The 19983-nt window shown below is 43.5% G+C and overlaps 1 protein-coding gene across 1 annotated transcript in view; it reads left to right on the top strand.

The window, feature by feature from the left end:
* Positions 1 to 19983, top strand: part of mcu (mitochondrial calcium uniporter) — a 136768-nt gene that overhangs the window by 51508 nt on the left and 65277 nt on the right. The window contains exon 2 of the mRNA XM_080741188.1: positions 9742 to 9852. Coding sequence (XP_080597314.1) covers positions 9742 to 9852 — 111 coding nt within the window. The remainder of the gene's footprint in view (positions 1 to 9741; positions 9853 to 19983) is intronic.

Here is a 19983-nt window from a genome sequence, read left to right on the forward strand (position 1 = left end):
TGGGAGTGATGATCAGCATGCAGAGATGAATAGCTTTTGGGTTTCAAAGTTCAAGGTCCCACACTTTCACAGTGTCAGGGGGGACCGTCAAGGCCGCTTCTTTTCACCTGACAGTGAGGAGTTACATCATGCAGGTGGATAGATAGATACCTTTATTATCCCACGGGGGAAATTCAGTTGCCCAGAGGCAACACAGCAGTTAAAGGTTACAAGTTACAAAGAAAAAGACTACTGTAGTGTACAGCGTCAAATAAAGCAAGGCACAATAAAAAGAAGAATATAAACATAGTGTCTAAAGAGCGTTCACAAAAAAGAAGAATATGTACATAAAGTGACCAAGAGTGTTCCAGTAGTGTAAGGTAACAGTTATTTGGCCTTGGCAAAAGCGACCGTTATGAGTCTCGTTGTATTGCTTGAGATGTAACGCATGTGGAGGAACAACTGTAGGAGTAGCTAGTGCAGTGACGGAGATCACACTCGGATCACCCATCTTCTCCTTGTTGGAGCCGGATGCACACAGTGCACTGTGTTGCGAACACTGACTGTAACCCTTTCACACACACAGTTCTGACACCTGCTGTTCTATGCTGGAACCCTATGTCAGGTTGTATCTCATATTGCAGGGGTCTTCAACAGGGGGTCCGGGACCCCTAGGGGGTCCTCAGAGTCATTACAGGGGGTCCTCCAAATCTTTGAGTGATAGAATTTTTTTATATTAACCACTTGAAACCTAGTGTGCATATATTGAGAACTTTAGCCAAAGATAGCAGATCTACAAGCTCACAACGCCTCGCGCTGCGAGGCGTTGTGAGCTTGTAGATCTGCTATTTTCGGCAAAGAGGTTTGGTGTAGAGGGGGAAAAAGAGACGACTAAGTACAGAGTGAAAGGTCAAGTTTATTAAGTATTGACGGTTCAAGTGGTTAAATATCTGAAAACACAAATTGACATGAATCCAAAATACACTGATCATCGTGCTGCCAAACAATGAAACTATATATACTAGAAGGTAATGGGGGTCCCTGCTTCATCTCTATCTCAACTAAGGGGTCCTTGGCCTGAAAACGTTGAAGACCCCTGTTATATTGAATAACTTACTAGCGTTACTGCCTTCACCTTTCATGGAATTGGATAGTGGTGAGTGTGTACGCTATTTAAACACTCCTGGCCAGCAGCATGTACCTTTCGCTTGCCTGGCTCGGTTGTGAAGTCGTTAATTATGGCTACAACAGAGCGTTTTGAAAGCCCGATAGTTGAATGGAATGCAGACAGAATCGTCGGTGTTCGACAAAGCAGAGTGAGCCTGCAAGTTCACTACAGTCACGTAGCAGCAAGAAGCAATGTTCCTTTCATCTTTGTAGTAAAAATGTTTTTTAAAACCGCCAGTAATCACTAAAAATGCCCCGGCCAATGAAAACAGGTTATAATGAAAGGATAGTAACTGGAAGATAAGATTTGAGGGAGAGTGACGGGTTAGTACGAGAGGAAGAGGAACAGTTTCAGCTGCAGGAGGGATTTTAATTCAGCTAAGAATGAAGTCTTTGATCTCAAACTAGAATTGGAAAATAACTTTCGTTATCTGAAATAAAAAAAATAAAGATTAGGCTTTACAAAACCTTTTTGAATTTCATTTCATCCCTGACAAATACTCCATATTAGAATAGAAATATTACAATAAAAAAACTAACACTAAAACTAATAATATGCTGTATATTATATATAATATATTCCTTTTCAAAACATAAAAACTGCAAACTCACTTTTAAAAAACAAACAGTGAAGGTACCCTCACTGGGGTTAGGTCACAGCAGTGCATGCATAATGACTCGTCAAGCTTAATTTGTACCCTGTCTCCTCCGGAAGAGCAGGATTTACAACCTGGGCATCAGGAGGACGTCAAAACCAACCAACCGAAGAGGAGATGGAGGAAGAACTCATTGCGTTCACGTTATTTATTACAGGGCTCAATTCCTGACCAATGTTCCTGGGACTGTGGCTAGAATTGCGGGGCCAGGTGCTCGGGTTGGCACAGTAGCAAAGTCCCTGCTCACCTACCCAACGAGGTTACTTGTGGGTTGGAATCCACTGCGGTGCATCAGGCTTTGTCTGGCGTCAATGCAATCACAGTTTGCCCATGTTCAGGGGAGAGAAGCCTGGCCGGGCGGGGAGGGTGATATTGGTCACTGCATGGTCATGCAGTAGCTCAGGGGTAGAGTGGCCGCCATTAGAACACAAGAGGGTTCCCAAAGGGTTCCCAGTTCGATCCTGGGCTCCCCCAGAGTTGGTGTCAAAGAGTCTGTGAGCAAGACTCTGAACCCCTTGTTGCTCCCGGTGAGCAGGTTGGTGCCTTGCATGGTTTCCTCCGCCATCGTTGTATGAACGTGTGAGTGAATGGGTGAATGTAATGCACAATCTCTGTAAAGCGCCTTGGATAAACGAAAGGCCAGTAAACTTGAAAAGCCACTGAAATAACCCTGCATTGAGGGCCAATATCCCTGTAATGGATGTAGTTAATTTTGTGTGGTCCTGGTTAATGGGAAGATGAAGCTATTATGGAGTCATTGTGATGTCACAGGGTCACCACGACGCTGTGCTGACCAAGCACTCATCTGATGCTCACTTTCTCTAAAGATAATGGACGAATGGATCCAGGAAGTCCTCTGGGGTTTTCATAGCGATGACAAAGAAGCTAAGGCTTTCCGTTGTTATTTATAGACCTTTGATCTACGTTTTTTCTTTTTTTTTTTTGCATTAAGGTGGCCGAATAAGACCATTTTGTTTTACGCTTAACATCATATGTCAGCATCTCCCGTTAATACTACATTCAATACTCGTTTATCGTGATAAAAAAACTCACAATAATCTTATCATGGAGATTTGATTTATCGTGTTATCGTCCTCCTCCTTCATGCACTGGGATCAATTCAGCTTTTATTTGCAGAGCTGCATATCCGGTACCACTTAAACCCTCTATAATTTGTAAAAGGTACAAGTTATAATATACGTATTTGATACAGCCTTTTTTCACTCTGTATCAAATGTCTTTTGCCAAAAAATAGCCGATCTACAAGCTCCCAACGCATCGTGTTGTGAGCGTGTAGTATGTGTGATAATATCGCAAATCGCGATTTCTTTTGTCACAATAATCGTGATATATACGTTAAGACCTGAGGCCGATTCTACAAATGTTTTCTAATAGTATGCCTGTGAATCATTGTTATATATTCGATGCACACTAGTCCATGATACAGCAATATCATCCCTCAAAAACCCTTGAACCGACAGTGATGTTTTGTGTTGGGCACAGCCACACTGTAAAAGTCCACAGTGATCATTTAACTCTGAGACTGTAAAATATAACCAAATGGACCTGTAAGGGTCCATTTTAGTAACAGGAGACACAACCTGTCCCTTGCAGACATCACATTGATGCTGTAAAAAAAAAAAAAAAAAAAAAAAAAAGCAACCCGTAGGACATTGTTTCAGGCTTTGGCTCAATGGTCTGTGACTGACAGCACCTTTTATACTGCAGCCTATTGAATGACATCACGTGCTAAGGCCAACTATGAGTGTGGCATAATTTAACTCCTATCCTGGAAGTTATAAAACACCACTGCTGTCCAAGTAACATTAATTAAAGAATTATTAAACCAAAACCATATAATGGTACAGCTCTGGCTCTTTTTCTATGAATTCAATCATCATAATGTCCTATGAATTCGCCGGATATGAGCTCTTATTTGTTTTGACGAGAAAGATCTACTTGTAAGTAGAAGAAATGCATCTTTTTGGTCTTGGGCCTTCCATGCTCTATGTCAACAATAAGAACAAAATGTTACACTAGCCTCAAACGCACTTCATATAAAATATCGCCTCTGTCGGGTAGAACCCTCATTATGTCCAAAACTGTGTGTTTTAAGAATTCAAATTCAAAAGTAGCAGATCTACAAGCTCAAAACATGTCGCTTCTCTCCGCGTTTCATGCTTGTGGATCTGATACTTAATGATGCTTTTGTGTGATGCTGTATTATGGTCGATGCATGCAAACTCTAGCCAACACCAACTCGGGACTCCTGGATCGCTGCCCTTCACAATCTCCTATCTAACATCAGGGTCTTGAGCTCTACACACTAGTGTTGTTGGCTAAACTGTCGCGCCGCAGTGCATCTACGTAGGTGGTGCGCTTCTTGCCCGTCCTGGCTTTACCCTGGGTTGGCTCCCATAGAGTCAATTTGCTTGCCTCTTGCTCTGGGTGCCCGACACAGTGCCCTGCCAGCCTCATCCCTCTCACTCTGACTTTGTCTGTGACCTGTGGACCGTACAGACAGGTCCCCGTTGATCAAGTAGAAAAAAAAAACACAAAAAGTTAAAATATGGAGATGAGAGGTTTCTGCCCGACAGCGACGATATACTACAGCAGGGGTCTTCAATGTTTTCAGGCCAAGCCAAGGACCCCTTAGTTGAGAGAGAGATGAAGCAGGGACCCCCCACAACCTGTACATAGATTCCATGTAGTTTCATTGTTTGACAGCACAATCATCAGTGTATTTTGGATTCATGTCAATTTGTGTTTTCAGATATTTAACCACTTGAACCGTCAATACTTGGGACCTTTCACTCTGTACTTGGTCTGCTCTTTTTTCCCCTCTACACTAAAGCTCTTTGCCGAAAATAGCCGATCTACAAGCTAGTGAGCTTGTAGATCTGCTATCTTTGGCTAAAGTTCTCAGAATATGGATGCTAGGGTTCAAGTGGTTAATAAAAGGAGATAAAAAAGTTTTTATCACTCAAAAATTTGGAGGACCCCCTGTAGTAACACTGAGGACCCCCTAGGGGTCCCGGACCCCCTGTCGAAGACCCCTGTACTACAGTATATCAACCACCAGCCGGTCCGAGCTACAGAATGACCCGTCTTCATGGCATGTGCCGTGCGTTCTCTGGTTGCTTGCTGATGACGGCGTTCCAATAAAGAGTGGCTGGCGAACGCCATGTCAGTCCATAATCTGACGGGCGAACATGTGCAGAGCCGGCAGAACGCTAGAGCATCTGGCCGCGGCTCAGCGACACGCTGGGACGCACATTACGGCGGGGATCACGTTATACCCAGGTGTCAAGCGCAGCAAATTGGTTGGACAGCATGTTGTGAAGAGGCGAGGCGAGGGGCTAAAGTGTTGGCGCGACGGAGGGACACCTGAGAAGGCTCGCTTGTGGCCCGATGCGTCAGCCACGCTTAGCAGCAAACAGGCGTGTGATCAAATGAGATTGCCTTGCCCCTGGTTCTGCCGCAGCAGTTAGTTAGCCGTCGCTCAATTACGCGCCGTGTTATGTCGATCAGTAAATCAATATGTGGCAGGCCAGTGGCTGCTTATTTGCTGTGACAAAGAGTTTCAAAGCATGTTTTTGTGGGGGTGCCTGTTCAATGTGACATCATTTGACGGTCCCACTATGAACACAGACCTAGCGCTGGCCTTTGTTTCGCTTTTGCCTCCAAAGCAAAGCAAGAACGCTTGTCGGTAGAGAATGTGGTGTATATGTTTGTATGTATGTATGCATATGTATGTGTGTGTGTGTGTGTGTACTTGTACTCCTATACTTGTAAGGGCCAAATGTCCCCACACGTATAGTAGAATTGAAAAATAGATGTTGTGTGGACAAGAGAAATGATTGTTTTTATAGTTTTTAATTTCACAACTTTTCAAATCTACGAGCTCACAATGTGTCTCGTGGCGACACATTCTGAGCTTGTAGATCGGCTATTTTCAAATGGCCCGTAACGTATATAGGGCTGAAGTGGTTAATGTATTTTTTATAACTATACAAGTTCTCAAATAATTGTAGTGTGGATTAAAAGTACAATATTTGCCTCTGAGACGTAGTAGAGTAGAAGTAAAAGTATTGAAAATTCGAAATACTCCGGTAAAGTAAAACTACCTCAAAATTGTAAATAGGTACAGTACTTGAGTTACTTTCCACGTGTGTGTGTGTGTGTGTGTGTGTGTGTGTGTGTGTGTGTGTGTGTGAGAAAGTGAGAGTGATGTGTGCTCTCCTAGTTGGCTGGTTGTGTAGGGAGACCTGCTGATGTTCTCTGTGGAGACTAATCGACAGAAATAGACGGTCTCTTGTCTCTCACTGCTGTGAGCACAAATGTCTGGTGGCACAGAGTAGCTCAGAGCAACCGCTCTTCAAAACACACACACGCACACGCACACTCACACACACACACACAGACACACAGTCAAATCCTCAGAATTCGTTTCAAGAGTGTGGAAATGTAAGCAAAAGGTCCGTTTGGATCTGCACACTCTCAGAGTTACGACTGGATACATGGAATGCTGACGATTCTACTGTGGAACAACATTTTAGTCACGCTTTTTACACCATAGTTAGCTAAGATGCTAATGATGCCCATGTAGATTAGTGAAGTAATTACCTACGTTTGGACCTTTGCTGCTCCATAGTGTCCTCGATCGCTTGTCTTTGATAAGTGCTTGCTCACCAGCGTCGGCAGGTTAGCTACTCACCAGCGTCGGCAGGTTAGCTACTCACCAGCGTCGGCAGGTTAGCTACTCACCAGCGTTAGTTTCACTGAAGGGTTAAGGTTAGGTTTAGGTGGTCGCACCACTCGGCACCTCCAGGCGGTCCAAGCGAACAAAAAGGAGTGCTCCCTAGTCCCTAGCTCCGATTCAGCCATTCAGAAGAATCGAAAAAGTATCGAACCGTGACACCAAAATATCGAACCGAACTGAACCGTGAATTTTGCAAACCGTCTACCCTTAGTAGGTATGTGTTCTATTTTGCTAATTGGCCACCATTATTGTGAATATGGTCCATCAGCCTGCTATGCTTGAATCCTGTGCCAATTTGAAAATTGTCTTTGTCGGGTCGGATGGAAACCTCAGATTGACGAGGTCGAAACGTGTCGCTTTCACGCCGTGTTTCGAGCTTGTGGATCTGCTACTTTTGATGCTATTGTGTGACTATGTTATAAGATCAAATGGGGCATTTATTTGCGGAGAAAACAACAACAAAAAGTTGGAATAGTCTGAGGTTTCTGCCCGACAGCGACGCTTTGCCCTTGGTTGGAAACCTAATGGCTTCGGTAAATTTTCCCCTCCTGGCAATTTGAGAAATGCATGAAAGCCATTTCCGTCTCAGCAGTGCTGGGATAAGTGTTAGCGAAGGCAGGGAGACCCTTGTTTTATCAGACCTTGAACACCACTTAGAGCAGAATCCTGTGCACATCCCAGGCAGCTGCTGTTAGTTGTGTTCTGACTGCTCTGATAAAAAAGGGGAGAGCAGAGATCCTGCATTCCCCCTGCTCCGACCGTGTTATGTCTGTTCTAAGGTCAATTGCCTGGATATTGCATTTGAAATCCACTCAAAGTGACCTTTTCCACTTTCACTTTTCGCATAGTGACACTAGTTGCGTTTCCATAAAGCTTATTTTTGAAAATAGGAAGCGAATTGTCAGAAATTCGAAAAAAAGAAAAGGCGAATTTAGCCTGTGTCCATCCACTGAGGAAATGCGATTCTTGGGAGAGAATCCGCGGGCCTGCACGCACAGTGCACAGATGGGATCGGGCTGATTTTTATTTTTTTATTTTTTTCAGACCGAACCCGAGACGTGTAGTATGCACTCTTAACCGAGTGAGACAGAAAAAGAGAAGTAAATATTCTGTGTGTGTCTGTTCCTGTTACAGGCTCCTTTTCAAACACACATCATCTTTCGACGTTAAACCAGTGGATAGGGGTCATTTACAGTACTGCTTGTCCATTTTATTTGGTGACTGCAGTTTCGTAAGTTTGTAAAAAACCAACGTGGGGTGCAGCAGGGGATTGTGGGGTGCGGTGGTGGAGTGGAGTGCTGCTGTCAATGCGTGGGAAAACAATCTAATCATCAGGCCTGACCTCTCTGTTTGATTGAGATTGCGGCCCATGTTGGCTGTTATCTAAGCCAAACGGCTGTGAGTAGGAGAGACAGAAGTGTCCAGGAGGACCCTGTTGAAACAGGGCCTGTGTGTTGAGTTGACAAGCCAACTGTTGAGAGCTATAAGAATAAAGCACTCCACAAAACACATCTAACCTCCAGTAGAGCTGTGTTAGCCTCTCAGCGAGTGGGGTGGCATGAAGGGGAGACAAGCCCATATCTCTATCTCTCTCTCTCTTTGTCCTCTGCAATATGTGTGTGTGGATGTGGAATACATCTCATGGCACGTGGTTATAGGACTTTTTTATATGGCTTTTTTTTTGCGTTATCCTTTTAGCATCATGGTATAATCGTACCACTGTACTATTTGCAAACTGTTGATAAAGTATTCAATCAATCAATCAGTCTTATAATCTCGAGTGTTTACTCTAGGTTTAAGGTGAATGTATTTCAGGCATTCCCATGCGTATTGTGTAATGACTCATTACACAATACGCATGGGATAATGACCCTGTTATCATCCACCTACACACACGCGCACACGCACGCACGCACGCACGCACGCATGCACGCACGCACGCACGCACGCAGCCACGCACGCACGCACACACACACACACACACACGCGCACACAATCCATCACATACTGTAACTAGGGCTGTCACGATTATGACATTTTACATGACGATTAATTGTCACACAAATAATTGCAATTTAATTGTATTTTTATAACTGAGTAAGCATGTTTGAGCTCTCACAGAAAATCTCCCTATACAGTACATTGATCTCCATATCTGGGTACCAGGGGCCTCCATATAGGGGTAACTGGTCCGATATACATCACTGGCCAGATGGCCAAGACATGGCGCGACCTCGCCCTTTATTTAGCTTTAGCTTTATCGCACAGCCTATACGTTGTAGCCCTCCTGGCCCCCAAACTGTGGAATAAACTCCCTGTTGCACTTATAACGGCAGACTCACTCCCTAGCTTTCGCCGTGGTCTGAGGACTCACCTCTTCAGACTCCACCTCGGCCCATTGCACTTGCAAGAGCACTTGCCTACCTTCAATGACCATACATGTAATTTGTCTACCTATGCTTGGTCTACCTGTTTTTTCTTAGATTTCTATGCATTCGATGTATTCGTGTTGATGTATTGACGTATTACCTTGTATTGATGTTGATGTATTGATTTATTACGTTATTGTACCGGCAAGTCGCTATGGATTAAGAGCGTCTGCCAAATTAGTGACCGACCGATAGACTTTTTTGTGATCCGATACGATACCGATTCTAGAGAGGGGGGCCATCACCGATACCGATATATATATAAAACAGGCCTTTTACTCTTAATATGTGGATTATGTAAAGATTTTGTATCAATATGATTATGAAAAGGTACACTGACGGTCATACTGCAGATTCATGTCTTTATTAAAGAGCCACAGTCCTCCAATCTGCAGTGCTCTAACTGGACTGGAGTCTCATTTCTCTCCAAAAGCCCTTGAATATGATGGAATATGATTACTGTGATTATGGTAAGCTCACATTTAATACCTCTCAAACCATACTTGGAACTTTCACTAGCCACTAAAAAAAGTTTTATCGGTCGCATATCGGTTATATCGGTCATATCGGTCATATATCGGTGCATATCGTCGCATATCGGTGCATATCGTTGCATATCGGTGCATACCAAAAAGGTCATGTCGGTGGCCGATGGTCACTATGCCAAATGCCTAAATTGTAATTGTAAAATTGTAGCCAGCTCTAAGCCCACATCTGACCGTCTGTCTCTTCCCTCCCCCACCGACAGGAGGCGCTGTCTGCTCCCCTAGCCCACCAGACGGTCAGGAGACAACATGGCCTACGGTCAGCAGCCCACTCCTCACTGTTCACCCAGCCGCCCACTGCCCTGTCTCCACAGGTCAGTTTGTGTTTACACATGTGTCTGTGTGTCTGTTTATCGCAATCACTGCACTGGATTACTGCAATTGCCAAATTGCAGCACTTTGTAACACTACCAGACAATTATTCTAGTGCCTAGTGAGTGGGTAATCATTGATCCATGAATCATCAAAGAGAATATTTTATTGTTGATGGACTTGTGAGGATGTCAATCGCTGTGAAAACATTCGTTATGCAATTAGATCTTTCGCCTACTAGTGCATGCATGAGTGGTTGTGTGGGCAGGGGCGTCACAAGGGGGGGAAAGTGGGACTGAGTTACTAGGGCCGAAGGTGGAGGGGGCCTTAATTATTTTATACTTTAACTATTGAAAAATAGCAGATATACAAGCTCACAGCGTGGCACCGAGTGCCGCGCTGCGATCTTTCAAAAACAGCAGATTTACAAGCTCGCAGTGAGCTTGTAGCCAAACCCTAACCCTAACCCTAACCCTAACCCTGTAGATCTGCTATTTATCAATAGTTAAAGCACAGAATGTGACTGAATCCTTGTACCCTCCCAGGGCCCAGAATTTGGTGCGACACCCCTGTGTGTGGGTGTGTGCACGTGCGTGTGTTTGTGTGTGTGTGCAGTCTGTGCACGCAGCATGTGTACATGCGTCTGTGTATCACACACTTTGAGTTGAGGGGAAAGGGAATATTTTTGTAGTTGCCGAACTTGTGATGTTGTCGGTGGCAGTTTAACATTGGATGTTTTTCTTTTTTTTTACCTCTACCATTCAGCTTCTGTCACTGTGCGTGTGCGTGGGGAGGAAGAGGGCTTATCTGTGGATTTTGCGGGAGTCGAGAAATTAGGCCTTCTTGTTCCAGACATCATTGATTTGAAGGCCGCCGGGAGCGCCGCAGTCTGCTGCTTTATTATAGGCTGGGCTGTGTGACGGGAGGTGCATGGAGACTCGGAGAGGGCATCTGAACGTCTATATATTGTATTAGTTGTTATTAGTATTGTTATTGTTATATCGACTACGGCGCGGCTCAGAAATACCATACCCTGTACAATCCTCAGCTGTGGGAGCACACACTGTACATACAAACCTTACAGGTCTGTTTCATACCATTGTGTTCTCTCTGAGTTTAGAATTTAGACTTGGTGCACATCATTATGCATTATTACTTAAACCATTATTTTATGCTTTTAACTATTAAAAAATAGCAGATATGAGTTTGTAGATCTGCTATTTTTGAAGAAAAATAAATAAATTTGTTTTTCTCAAACTTTTTCATCTCAAGGACCACTGGAATTATATGTATTTGGCCGCAGACCAAATACGTTGAAAATATGTTGTTCCAGGGACCCACAGATGCAAAGATTTGAGTTAAAAATGTTATATAAAAATAAATATGTTCAAAGATTTGCATAGATTTTCCGGATTGTTCAAAAATAGCAGATCCATAAGATCGCAGTGCGCTGTGAGTTTGTATATCTGCTATTTTTTAATAGCTAAAGCATAAAATAATGGTTGAAGTGGTTAAAATCTAGAGTGATGTATTCGTTCTAGGGATGGTCCGATCAGGTTTTTTGGAACCGATCACCGAGCACCGATCACAAAAGTTTGATCACCCGATACCGATCAATCACCGATCCGATCAAGTTATTATTTATATATTATTTATATTTTCTAAATGTTAATGTTTTAACTTTAATTAATTAATTCACTCATGAATTCATTTATATATTTGCCTTATAGTTATTTACCAGCATTACTATGTATTTATTATCATAGCAGTAACTAATTATTCCTTCAGCACTGTGGAAATCAATACCCCAAAATGGCCTCAAGTGGGCATACTGAACGGCTGGTTGATCGGATGCACCGATCGGATCGGATCGGTGAATTTACCTTTTGATCTAAACCACCGATTATCGCCGATCACGCTTTGATCGGCCCGATCCGATCCATTGCCGATTGATCGGTAACATCTCTAATTCGTTCCGGGTGAAAATGGTTTTACACTCAGGATTTGACTATATTATGGGGGCAGATGGTCAGACGTGTCCTTTTTTGGTGCTCTCTCTCTCTGGTTCTTTCTTGTGATGAGGTTCTATTACCTCGGAGGCAGGATGGCCTCCCTGAATATTTCTCTGGTCGTTTGAACACAGGATCCATCTCCCAGAAGAAGAGGGAGACCATTATCACTGCACCGCTCCTCACAGTGGAGACGGGGTGCTGGTAGGGTTTATCCAATATGAGAGAGATGTAATGTAATGAACAATATGAAAAAAAATCTATTTTCAGATACCGAAAGAACTTACCTTTATTGCATCTTAGCAAAGCCATCTGGCTTCCTCTCTTTCACTCTCATTTCTCTCTCTCTCTCTCTCTCTCTCTCTCTCTCTCTCTCTCTCTCTCTCTTTCTGTCTCTCTCTCTCATTTCACTCTGTCTTTGTTGCCCTTAAACGTCACCCATTTCTAAACTTTAAACTTTTAAATCTTCATATACGTGGTCCTATCTAATGTAATACTCTTTATGATATGGCACAATTCTTTGTCTTCTCTGCCAGTGACATTATTGATGGATGGAGAATCCAAGCTAATAAAAACTGCAGGCTTCCTATTCTTGAATGGAAGCCACTGTTCGCATTATTGTCTTGTATTAATAAAAAAAGAGAATACTGTCTCCAGCCTTCCTCGGAGACAAAATAACATGATACCATTATTGTAATGAGCTTTAGTGAGGAGAAATTATGCTGTATATTGAAAATGGGTGCTGCAATATGGTCCTTTAAATTCTGTTTTCAGTAAACAGTCAGGGACGTTGAACAGCGATGGAGGGAGAAGCTGAGGGCGTTTAGATGAAACGTCACATATAGCATTGAGCCTCTCAGATTAAAACCGATCATCTGCTGTACGGGAAACGGTGCTCTGCAGCGCCACAGGCTCCAGCAAACACAATTTGTCTGTTATTCACAGGAGGAAGGGAAGCAAGCTTGGCGGGGGCGGGGAGGGCGATCTTCTTTGTCACTGGTGATGGCTACCGGTACAGGTTGGTCGGGGTTCCTTGTCTGTGCAGCGGAGCAGAACTAGGAATAGCAGCAGGTTCTTCCTGCATTTGTCACGTTGACGTCCCCCTGGTGAAAAGTGCTCGCTGTCGGGTGAAAAAGATAGCATCTGGTGATATCACGTGTGTCAGAGGAGACACGTGGTCTAATGTCTGCATGATCCCAACACCAGGGACGTGTAGAGAATGTTAGAGAGGCAGGGGCTGAAATGTCTAAAAGTGCCTTTTGGTGAAAATATCGAAAATAGCAGACCTACAAGCTTGTTGTGAGCTTGTTGACGCGTTGTGAGCTTGGGAGGTCGGCTATTTTCGTTGCTTTTCACACTGAACTAAGTATAATCAAGTCAATACTGGAGATGTGGCGTACGGCATGGGTTTCTACACAGAGAGGGCAATTCTTTCAAGCTAAGATGCTGCATTCAAGTTCAGGAGAGTTTAGGCAAGGCAATTCTCTTGAATGCGGCCTTCAGGTATGGCATGGAAAGAGGCCATTTACGTTTCTTTCACCGTGGCAAAAACTGCATTCATGGTCTTGAGAGGGCACTTTTTAGAGGCGGATAAAAGGGCAGGGTCTCAAGCCCCCTTTGATGTCTATGTGTGCACGTGCCTGATCCCAATACCAAACGGCGGGCGTTGGCAGCGATGGGGGCGGGGCTCAGGCATAATGATTAAATTGAGAGAAAAATTGGGACTTGTTTAACTTCTGGGGATAGGGGGCTTTAAAAACGAATCAATTACCTGCAGAAAAGTGAATTGGCCCTCATTAAAACAAAACCCCACTGTTCAAACTTGGTTTGGTTCAATAATGATGCTATTAGGAGGCTCAGGGTGTCTCTGCCTTAATGATGTTATGCTGCTGGTTGGTCCCACATCAAACCCTTGGTGTACATTTAACTCTGAGAATGTACAAAACATAATGAAATGGGCCCTTGGTTACATTGTGTACATACTCAGATGATAAATTAACTCTGGCAGATCTCACTGCGGACCTGCAGAGAACACGCTTTTTAAACAGGAAATGTGTGACATAATTGAATCGATAACCGCCAGCACTCCTACACTGCGCATTAAACTTAAAAAAAACTAAACAAAAACAACAACACATATTTGTTTTCCACTGACACAAAACTCCCGGCTGCAAATCATGTTTACCGCTAGCTCAAGTCGAGAGTTGTCTAGAATAGATCGAGCCTAGCACATAAAAATATGCTGAATTGACTGCGGCGAGCATAGATTGTCTCTAATCTAATAGCGAGGAAAGTTTGTATAGTTCTTTTTTCCCCTCCAAGCATGGCTGCCTGTAACTGTGGTTACTACTTTCAAAAGAAAATGCCTAATTTCTGTGCGGTGTTAGAGTGGGTAAACATTGTAAAAGCATTACATTTTGTTCCACTACTACGAGGTCCAGTAATCAGACTATATTAAAAAAATATATATATACAAGCTCAATACGCGTCACATTGTGATGCGGTTTATCATGAAGATATATACAGAAATATATATTTTTACTCATAATCAGGGCAGGAATTTCAGGGAGGCCATGAAGGCCGGGGCATGCCCTGAGGCCACAGTGGCCTTAATGCCCCAGCTGACTGTACCACTTTCTCCTCTGTCTCTTTCTTGCCAACATGTAGACACCAGTGTCTCTTTCTTGTCATAGACACCAGTGTCTTTTGTTGAGTTCACATTTTCAAACCAATCCAGTGTCTTGGTTGCAGGGCTGAGCATGGATCAGATTGTAAATACCAATTCATTTATTTCACAGCAGATAGTCTACATATTACATCCTTAAAATCATCCTTAACCATTAAATTCAATTAATTCTTTCAATGGACCAAAATCTTGTTTTGTTTTATTTGATGGCCTTCCTGCCCTGGCATTTGGCCTTTGTGCCCTCAAACAGCGGACAATACCAAAGGCCAAGTGGCCTTGCCCCTAAAATGACGAAATTCCAGGCCTGCTCATAATGTTCCAATGTTCAACTTCAACAGCAATTCATTGTCGAGTAAAATGCCACAATCGTGACAGCCCTAAATCAGCACCAAATGATCACCAAGTGATCTTTCTGTTGTGAAAGTGCGGGCTGTCAGCATAGTTAGAATAGACAACACCGGCTGCCTTTGTTATTTTTTCATTTTCAATCCTGAAAAGTTAATTTTGAACATATGAGTTTTCCATCCAACAGAGACGATATAATCATTTTATGTTCATATACTGTATGTCTCACAAAAAGAAAACATATATCTATTGTTGTTTTGACCACAGCGACTGATGTTTCTTCAAAGCATTCTGTGAAAGGCCTCTATTGGGCAATTATTATTGTAGAATAGATATGTCTGTTATGGTTCCACGAAGAGCACCTGGGAACACAGACAATATTAAACTACAATATTAAAATGGATTTTTCCATCAAGCGACTAGCTCTGTTGGAGAGGTTATTGGAAATAACTAAATATCGTGTGTGTGTGTGTGTGTGTGTGTGTGTGTGTGTGTGTGTGTGTGTGTGTGTGTGTGTGTGTGTGTGTGTGTGTGTGTGTGTGTGTGTGTGTGTGTGTGTGTGTGTGTGTGTGTGTGTGTGTGTGTGTGTGTGAATTTATTTATACATTTATTTGGACGTTCATATTAATGAACACCACGCATACAATGCAGTGTAAATACAACGTATTTAGCAAGAATGCTAGTAATTTCCACCCTTACTCTGCGTACAGAAAACAAGCAACATTACAAAAAAGAGCATATGTAAATCTTACGGTACAAAAAACAGAAGAGAAAAAAAAACAACAGTAAAAAACACAGACAGCAGGAGAAAAGAAAATATACTCATGCTCATAACGTTCCTGTCACCAATGTTGTTTTTGGCAGGAATTTTAGATTTAGTCTTAGTCTTTTCGACGAAATGCTTAATAGTTTTAGCCAGATTTTAGTCATTTAGATCCTTGATAGGTTTAGTCTAGTTTTAGACTGTGGCCACTGCAGTTATAGATGGGATTTAACATTCATTCATTGTACTTGGCCGACGGGCAAGTGCCTCTGAGACCTTAGTTTCACCCCCTGTAGGCAGAGAAACACCATGCACCCCTGTGGCCCCTTCTTCCATTTATTAGGGCAAAGCTGGGGCAAAAATGCATTATGATCAGTGGCGTCAGTTCAGAAAAAGCTAAGGTATGGCAACATGACTGGTGTCTTCAACAGGCATGATACATTTATTTTAAGAAGTACATTCTATTTTTCCCACGTTTCTACGGTTTGTTCAAGTGCAGCTAAACTTGACATAAAATAGTAAACGTGCAACATTAACAATAATGAATTGCACCTGTGCAGCTGACCTGCAGAACCTGTGAATATACCATTTTGTCAAAATGGGGAGAATGCAAGCCCCTGCCATACCCAATTGACGCCCCTGATTATGATAAAAAAAAAGATAAGTTCAAGGTTAAGCGTGTGTATATTTCACCTGGAAATTGCGCTCCACCAACAACAGGCATCCACGGAATGAAATTTTTATGATGAGAACTGGATTTGTTCCCTGAGTGCCCTGCAATCCTAATGCTGTGTGGACAGCAGCACGTGATTTAGCTCCCGTTCTTCTCTTTCTGTGTGTGTGCCGTGCGTGCGCACGTACGCGTGAGTGTCTGTGTGCATGGCACTGTGTTTGTGTCTGGGTGTTTCTGCTTGTGTGTCATTAGGCTGGATTGAAATGGAGAAGCTCAGGCCGGGTATCGCACAGCGCTGGGGGAAGGGGGGGGGGTCCATGCAGTAGTGAAAAACGAGCAGAGAGGCTTCCCTAGGACTGTGTTGTTTACATTCTATACTGCAGCAGCAGGCTAGGCCTGTCTAGGAGAATGTCTATTTACTGTAGGGAGGGACGGGGGTGCTTAGTAGAGAGAGAGAGAAAGAGATAGTTTTGTTGCGAAGTGAATGCAAATCATTGAAATACAGGTTTCAAAAGTTTATAACAAGGTATCTCTTATAGTATTAGCCGGGGAGCCACTGGGCCAAAATGAGAGAGGACCTGTGATGTCATGACATACTCCAAATTTTTGTTTGTCCTATTAATTTGATCAATAAGGTACACATAATGAGAGGCCTGCTCTGCCGGAAATCCTGCGAAAAAAAGTTTCCCATTGACTTCACTATACTGGACAAAAACACACCAAAAAAAGTAGCATGGGTTCTTCATGATTCTGAATCCATTGCAAGCATTTGTTTTGCATGAAAAACATTCCTTGGGCTAGATTTCAGCCTCTCAAACCTGTGAAAAGTGATGAGTCATCACTTTTCACCGTTATTTTGGTCCGTTTTCTAGCCCAAGGAATGTTTTTCATGCAAAACAAATGCTTGCAATGGATTCAGAATCATCAAGAATCCCTAGTTTGACCCCTCACATGCTACTTAAAGCATATTTTTTTGGTGTGTTTCTTTCCTTTATATTGAAGTCGATGGAGTGAATATACAAATGGCCATAACTTTTTTTCGCAGGATTTCCGGCAGAGCAGGCCTCTCATTCTGTGGACCTTGATGACCAAATTAATAGAAAAAACAAAAATTAAAAGTATGTCATGACATCACAGGTAACATCCTATTCTTTGAGCTTTTGGGCCTGTGGCTCCCCGGCTATATATGGATGATATGGACATGGATATTGTCTTGATGATGTACTTCTTTTTTTTTATAATTGTATCACAATTTTGTAACCCATTTTTTCACCCAGTGCCAATTGTCTATGTAATCCTGGGCTCTGCTCTCCCTCTGCCGCGCCTGGGGAGACAACGGACTGACCTCATGCTTCCTTCTATGCATGAGTAGTTCAAGTTGCTTCTTTTCACCTGATGGGGGATTTCCCCGGTTTGGACGTAGCGCATGGAAGGAACACGTTATTCCAACCAGTTCCATTCCCCTCCATCAGGCGCCCCGGCTGGCAGGGGGAGGCAATACAGAGAACAGGATTACTGCATGTTTTTGTGAGGGTACCTACCCTAGGAGACACGGGGAGAACATGCAAACAACACACAGAAAGGCCCTTTTGCCAACCCCACCTAGGGTGTGGGCGCTTGATGATGTACTTCTGAGAGAGAATGCACCATTTTTATTGTTTCAAGATGGTCTTCCCCTCAGAGTTGCAATGTAACACAGCTCTGTTTACACTTTTATGAAGTCCACATAACTCTGCATAGCTCTGATTAAAAACCGGTTCCAAATGTGATGGAACCCGATTCCTGGTCCCTCAATGTTGAGATCCTGTTTTCCTTGGGTTCCTCCGGGGTATCCGGATCCAATTATACCCCCTATAGTCCCGACAATGTGTTGTCTTCCGCACAGCTTGTATTTCAACACGAGCACTGGGTGTGTCCTCCTCCCAGGGTTGTTGTCTTTCTCCATAGGGTTGAACAAGCAGGGCTGACCAGAAGCTCTTCCTAAACATCCTTCTCCCTCTCTTCCCCTCCTCCTTCGTCTGTCCATCCTTCCTGCCCTGTGGCCCCTCTGCCCCGGGGAGAGGACTGTTAGTTTAGAGGGCAGTGGAGGAAAGGAAAGGAAAAGAAAGGAACACAGGGAGACCCTGCAGGGAATGGCCGTGTGTTGTCTTTGACCAGGCAGGGGGGGCTCCACTGCCAGTCAGATAATAATGTTAATGCAGCGATGGACGGAAGGCCGTGCGGATGGCGGACGTGTTAATGAAAGGGCTGCTGGTGTCGTGTGGGTGGTGAGTTAAGGAGCTTGTTAGTCTCATCCTTGTTATCGTTTTTCCTCCCTGTAGTCTAGTATCTTTCTTCTGCACTGCTGCAGTGGTCCGCAGACAGGCTGGCAGGCACGCACACCAGTGGCGTCAGTTCAGAAAAAGCTAGAGTATGGCAACATGACTGGTGTCGACACCAGTCATGTACCTTAGCAAGAGGCATGATACATGTATTTTAAGAAGTACATTTTATTTTTTTTCTACGGTTTCTTGGGCTGGATATGGCAGCCTGGAATGGTTGTTCAAGTGCAGCTAAACTTGGCATGTTAGTAAACGTGCCACAATTAACAATAATGCATTGCACCTGTGCAGCTGACCTACGGAACCTGGGAATATACCATTCTGTCAAGATGGGGAGAACACAAGTGTGGAGAATATAATTATAATACCTTGTTAACAATTTTGCTGCCATTTTAACTCATTCCCTGCCAGGCCCGATAGTCCCGAGATTATTCCAATGTCTTTCCCCGCCAGGCCCGATAGTCCCGAGAATTAAAAAAAAAAAAAAAAAAAAAAATTTTTTTCAAAAAAAAATTTTTTTTTTTTTTAAATTTTGACCCCAAAAAATGGAGTAGGCATGATAGCAATCGCGAAATTTCATGTTTAACCCCCATAGCAACCCCATCTTTCAAGCATGGTAGCCATTTTGGCAGCCATCTTTGTTAAACATAGTGGCTGTTATCTCAGGAATGCCTGAACGGATTTCCATTCGGATTTTTTTGTTTGAAAGCTGTGAGCAAGGTGGACACACGTGGTGCATTATCTAGGCATGGGTGTGCATGATCCGTGCACACCCAATTACATGGAAGTCTATGGAGACGAATGGCAGGTGGGAGTACGGAGGTATGTTAAAATGGCGGTCAATGTGTTAAACATAGCTGTAGTAAGCAGCTGCCAAATTGTCCTTACCTTTTAACGTGGGCACGCGCACACATCGTGCACAATCTGTGCGCGACTCATCTAGTAGACTGTAGACTCGGTGACAAGCTTTCGAATACAAAAAACCCCATTGAAATAGACATATCCGTTGCCACGCTGTATCCCTGCTTATCCGCCAGTGTTTACATGAAAAAAAATAGAAAAAAGCCAACTGTGCGCTATGGTAACAAGTGGACACGTTCGCGCACAAAACGCACGATATGTGCGGGGATCATAATCCAGGCGTGTAGAGACTGGATCAAAGTTTCCAAACGCAAAAATCCGATTGAAAAACGAGTGTTCCATCGCCGAGTAGCTTTCTCTTCTGTTACACTGTAAACCAACGGAGGCGGGACTATGGCCCAGGCTCAGACCGGATACGGAAAGCTAGATCCGGTCCAGACCGGAAATGACCGGATACAGTTAGGGGGGCGGGCCT

Source organism: Nannobrachium achirus (genome assembly GCF_963921795.1).
Source record: "Nannobrachium achirus genome assembly, chromosome: 13".
Classification (NCBI taxonomy): Eukaryota; Metazoa; Chordata; class Actinopteri; order Myctophiformes; family Myctophidae; genus Nannobrachium; species Nannobrachium achirus.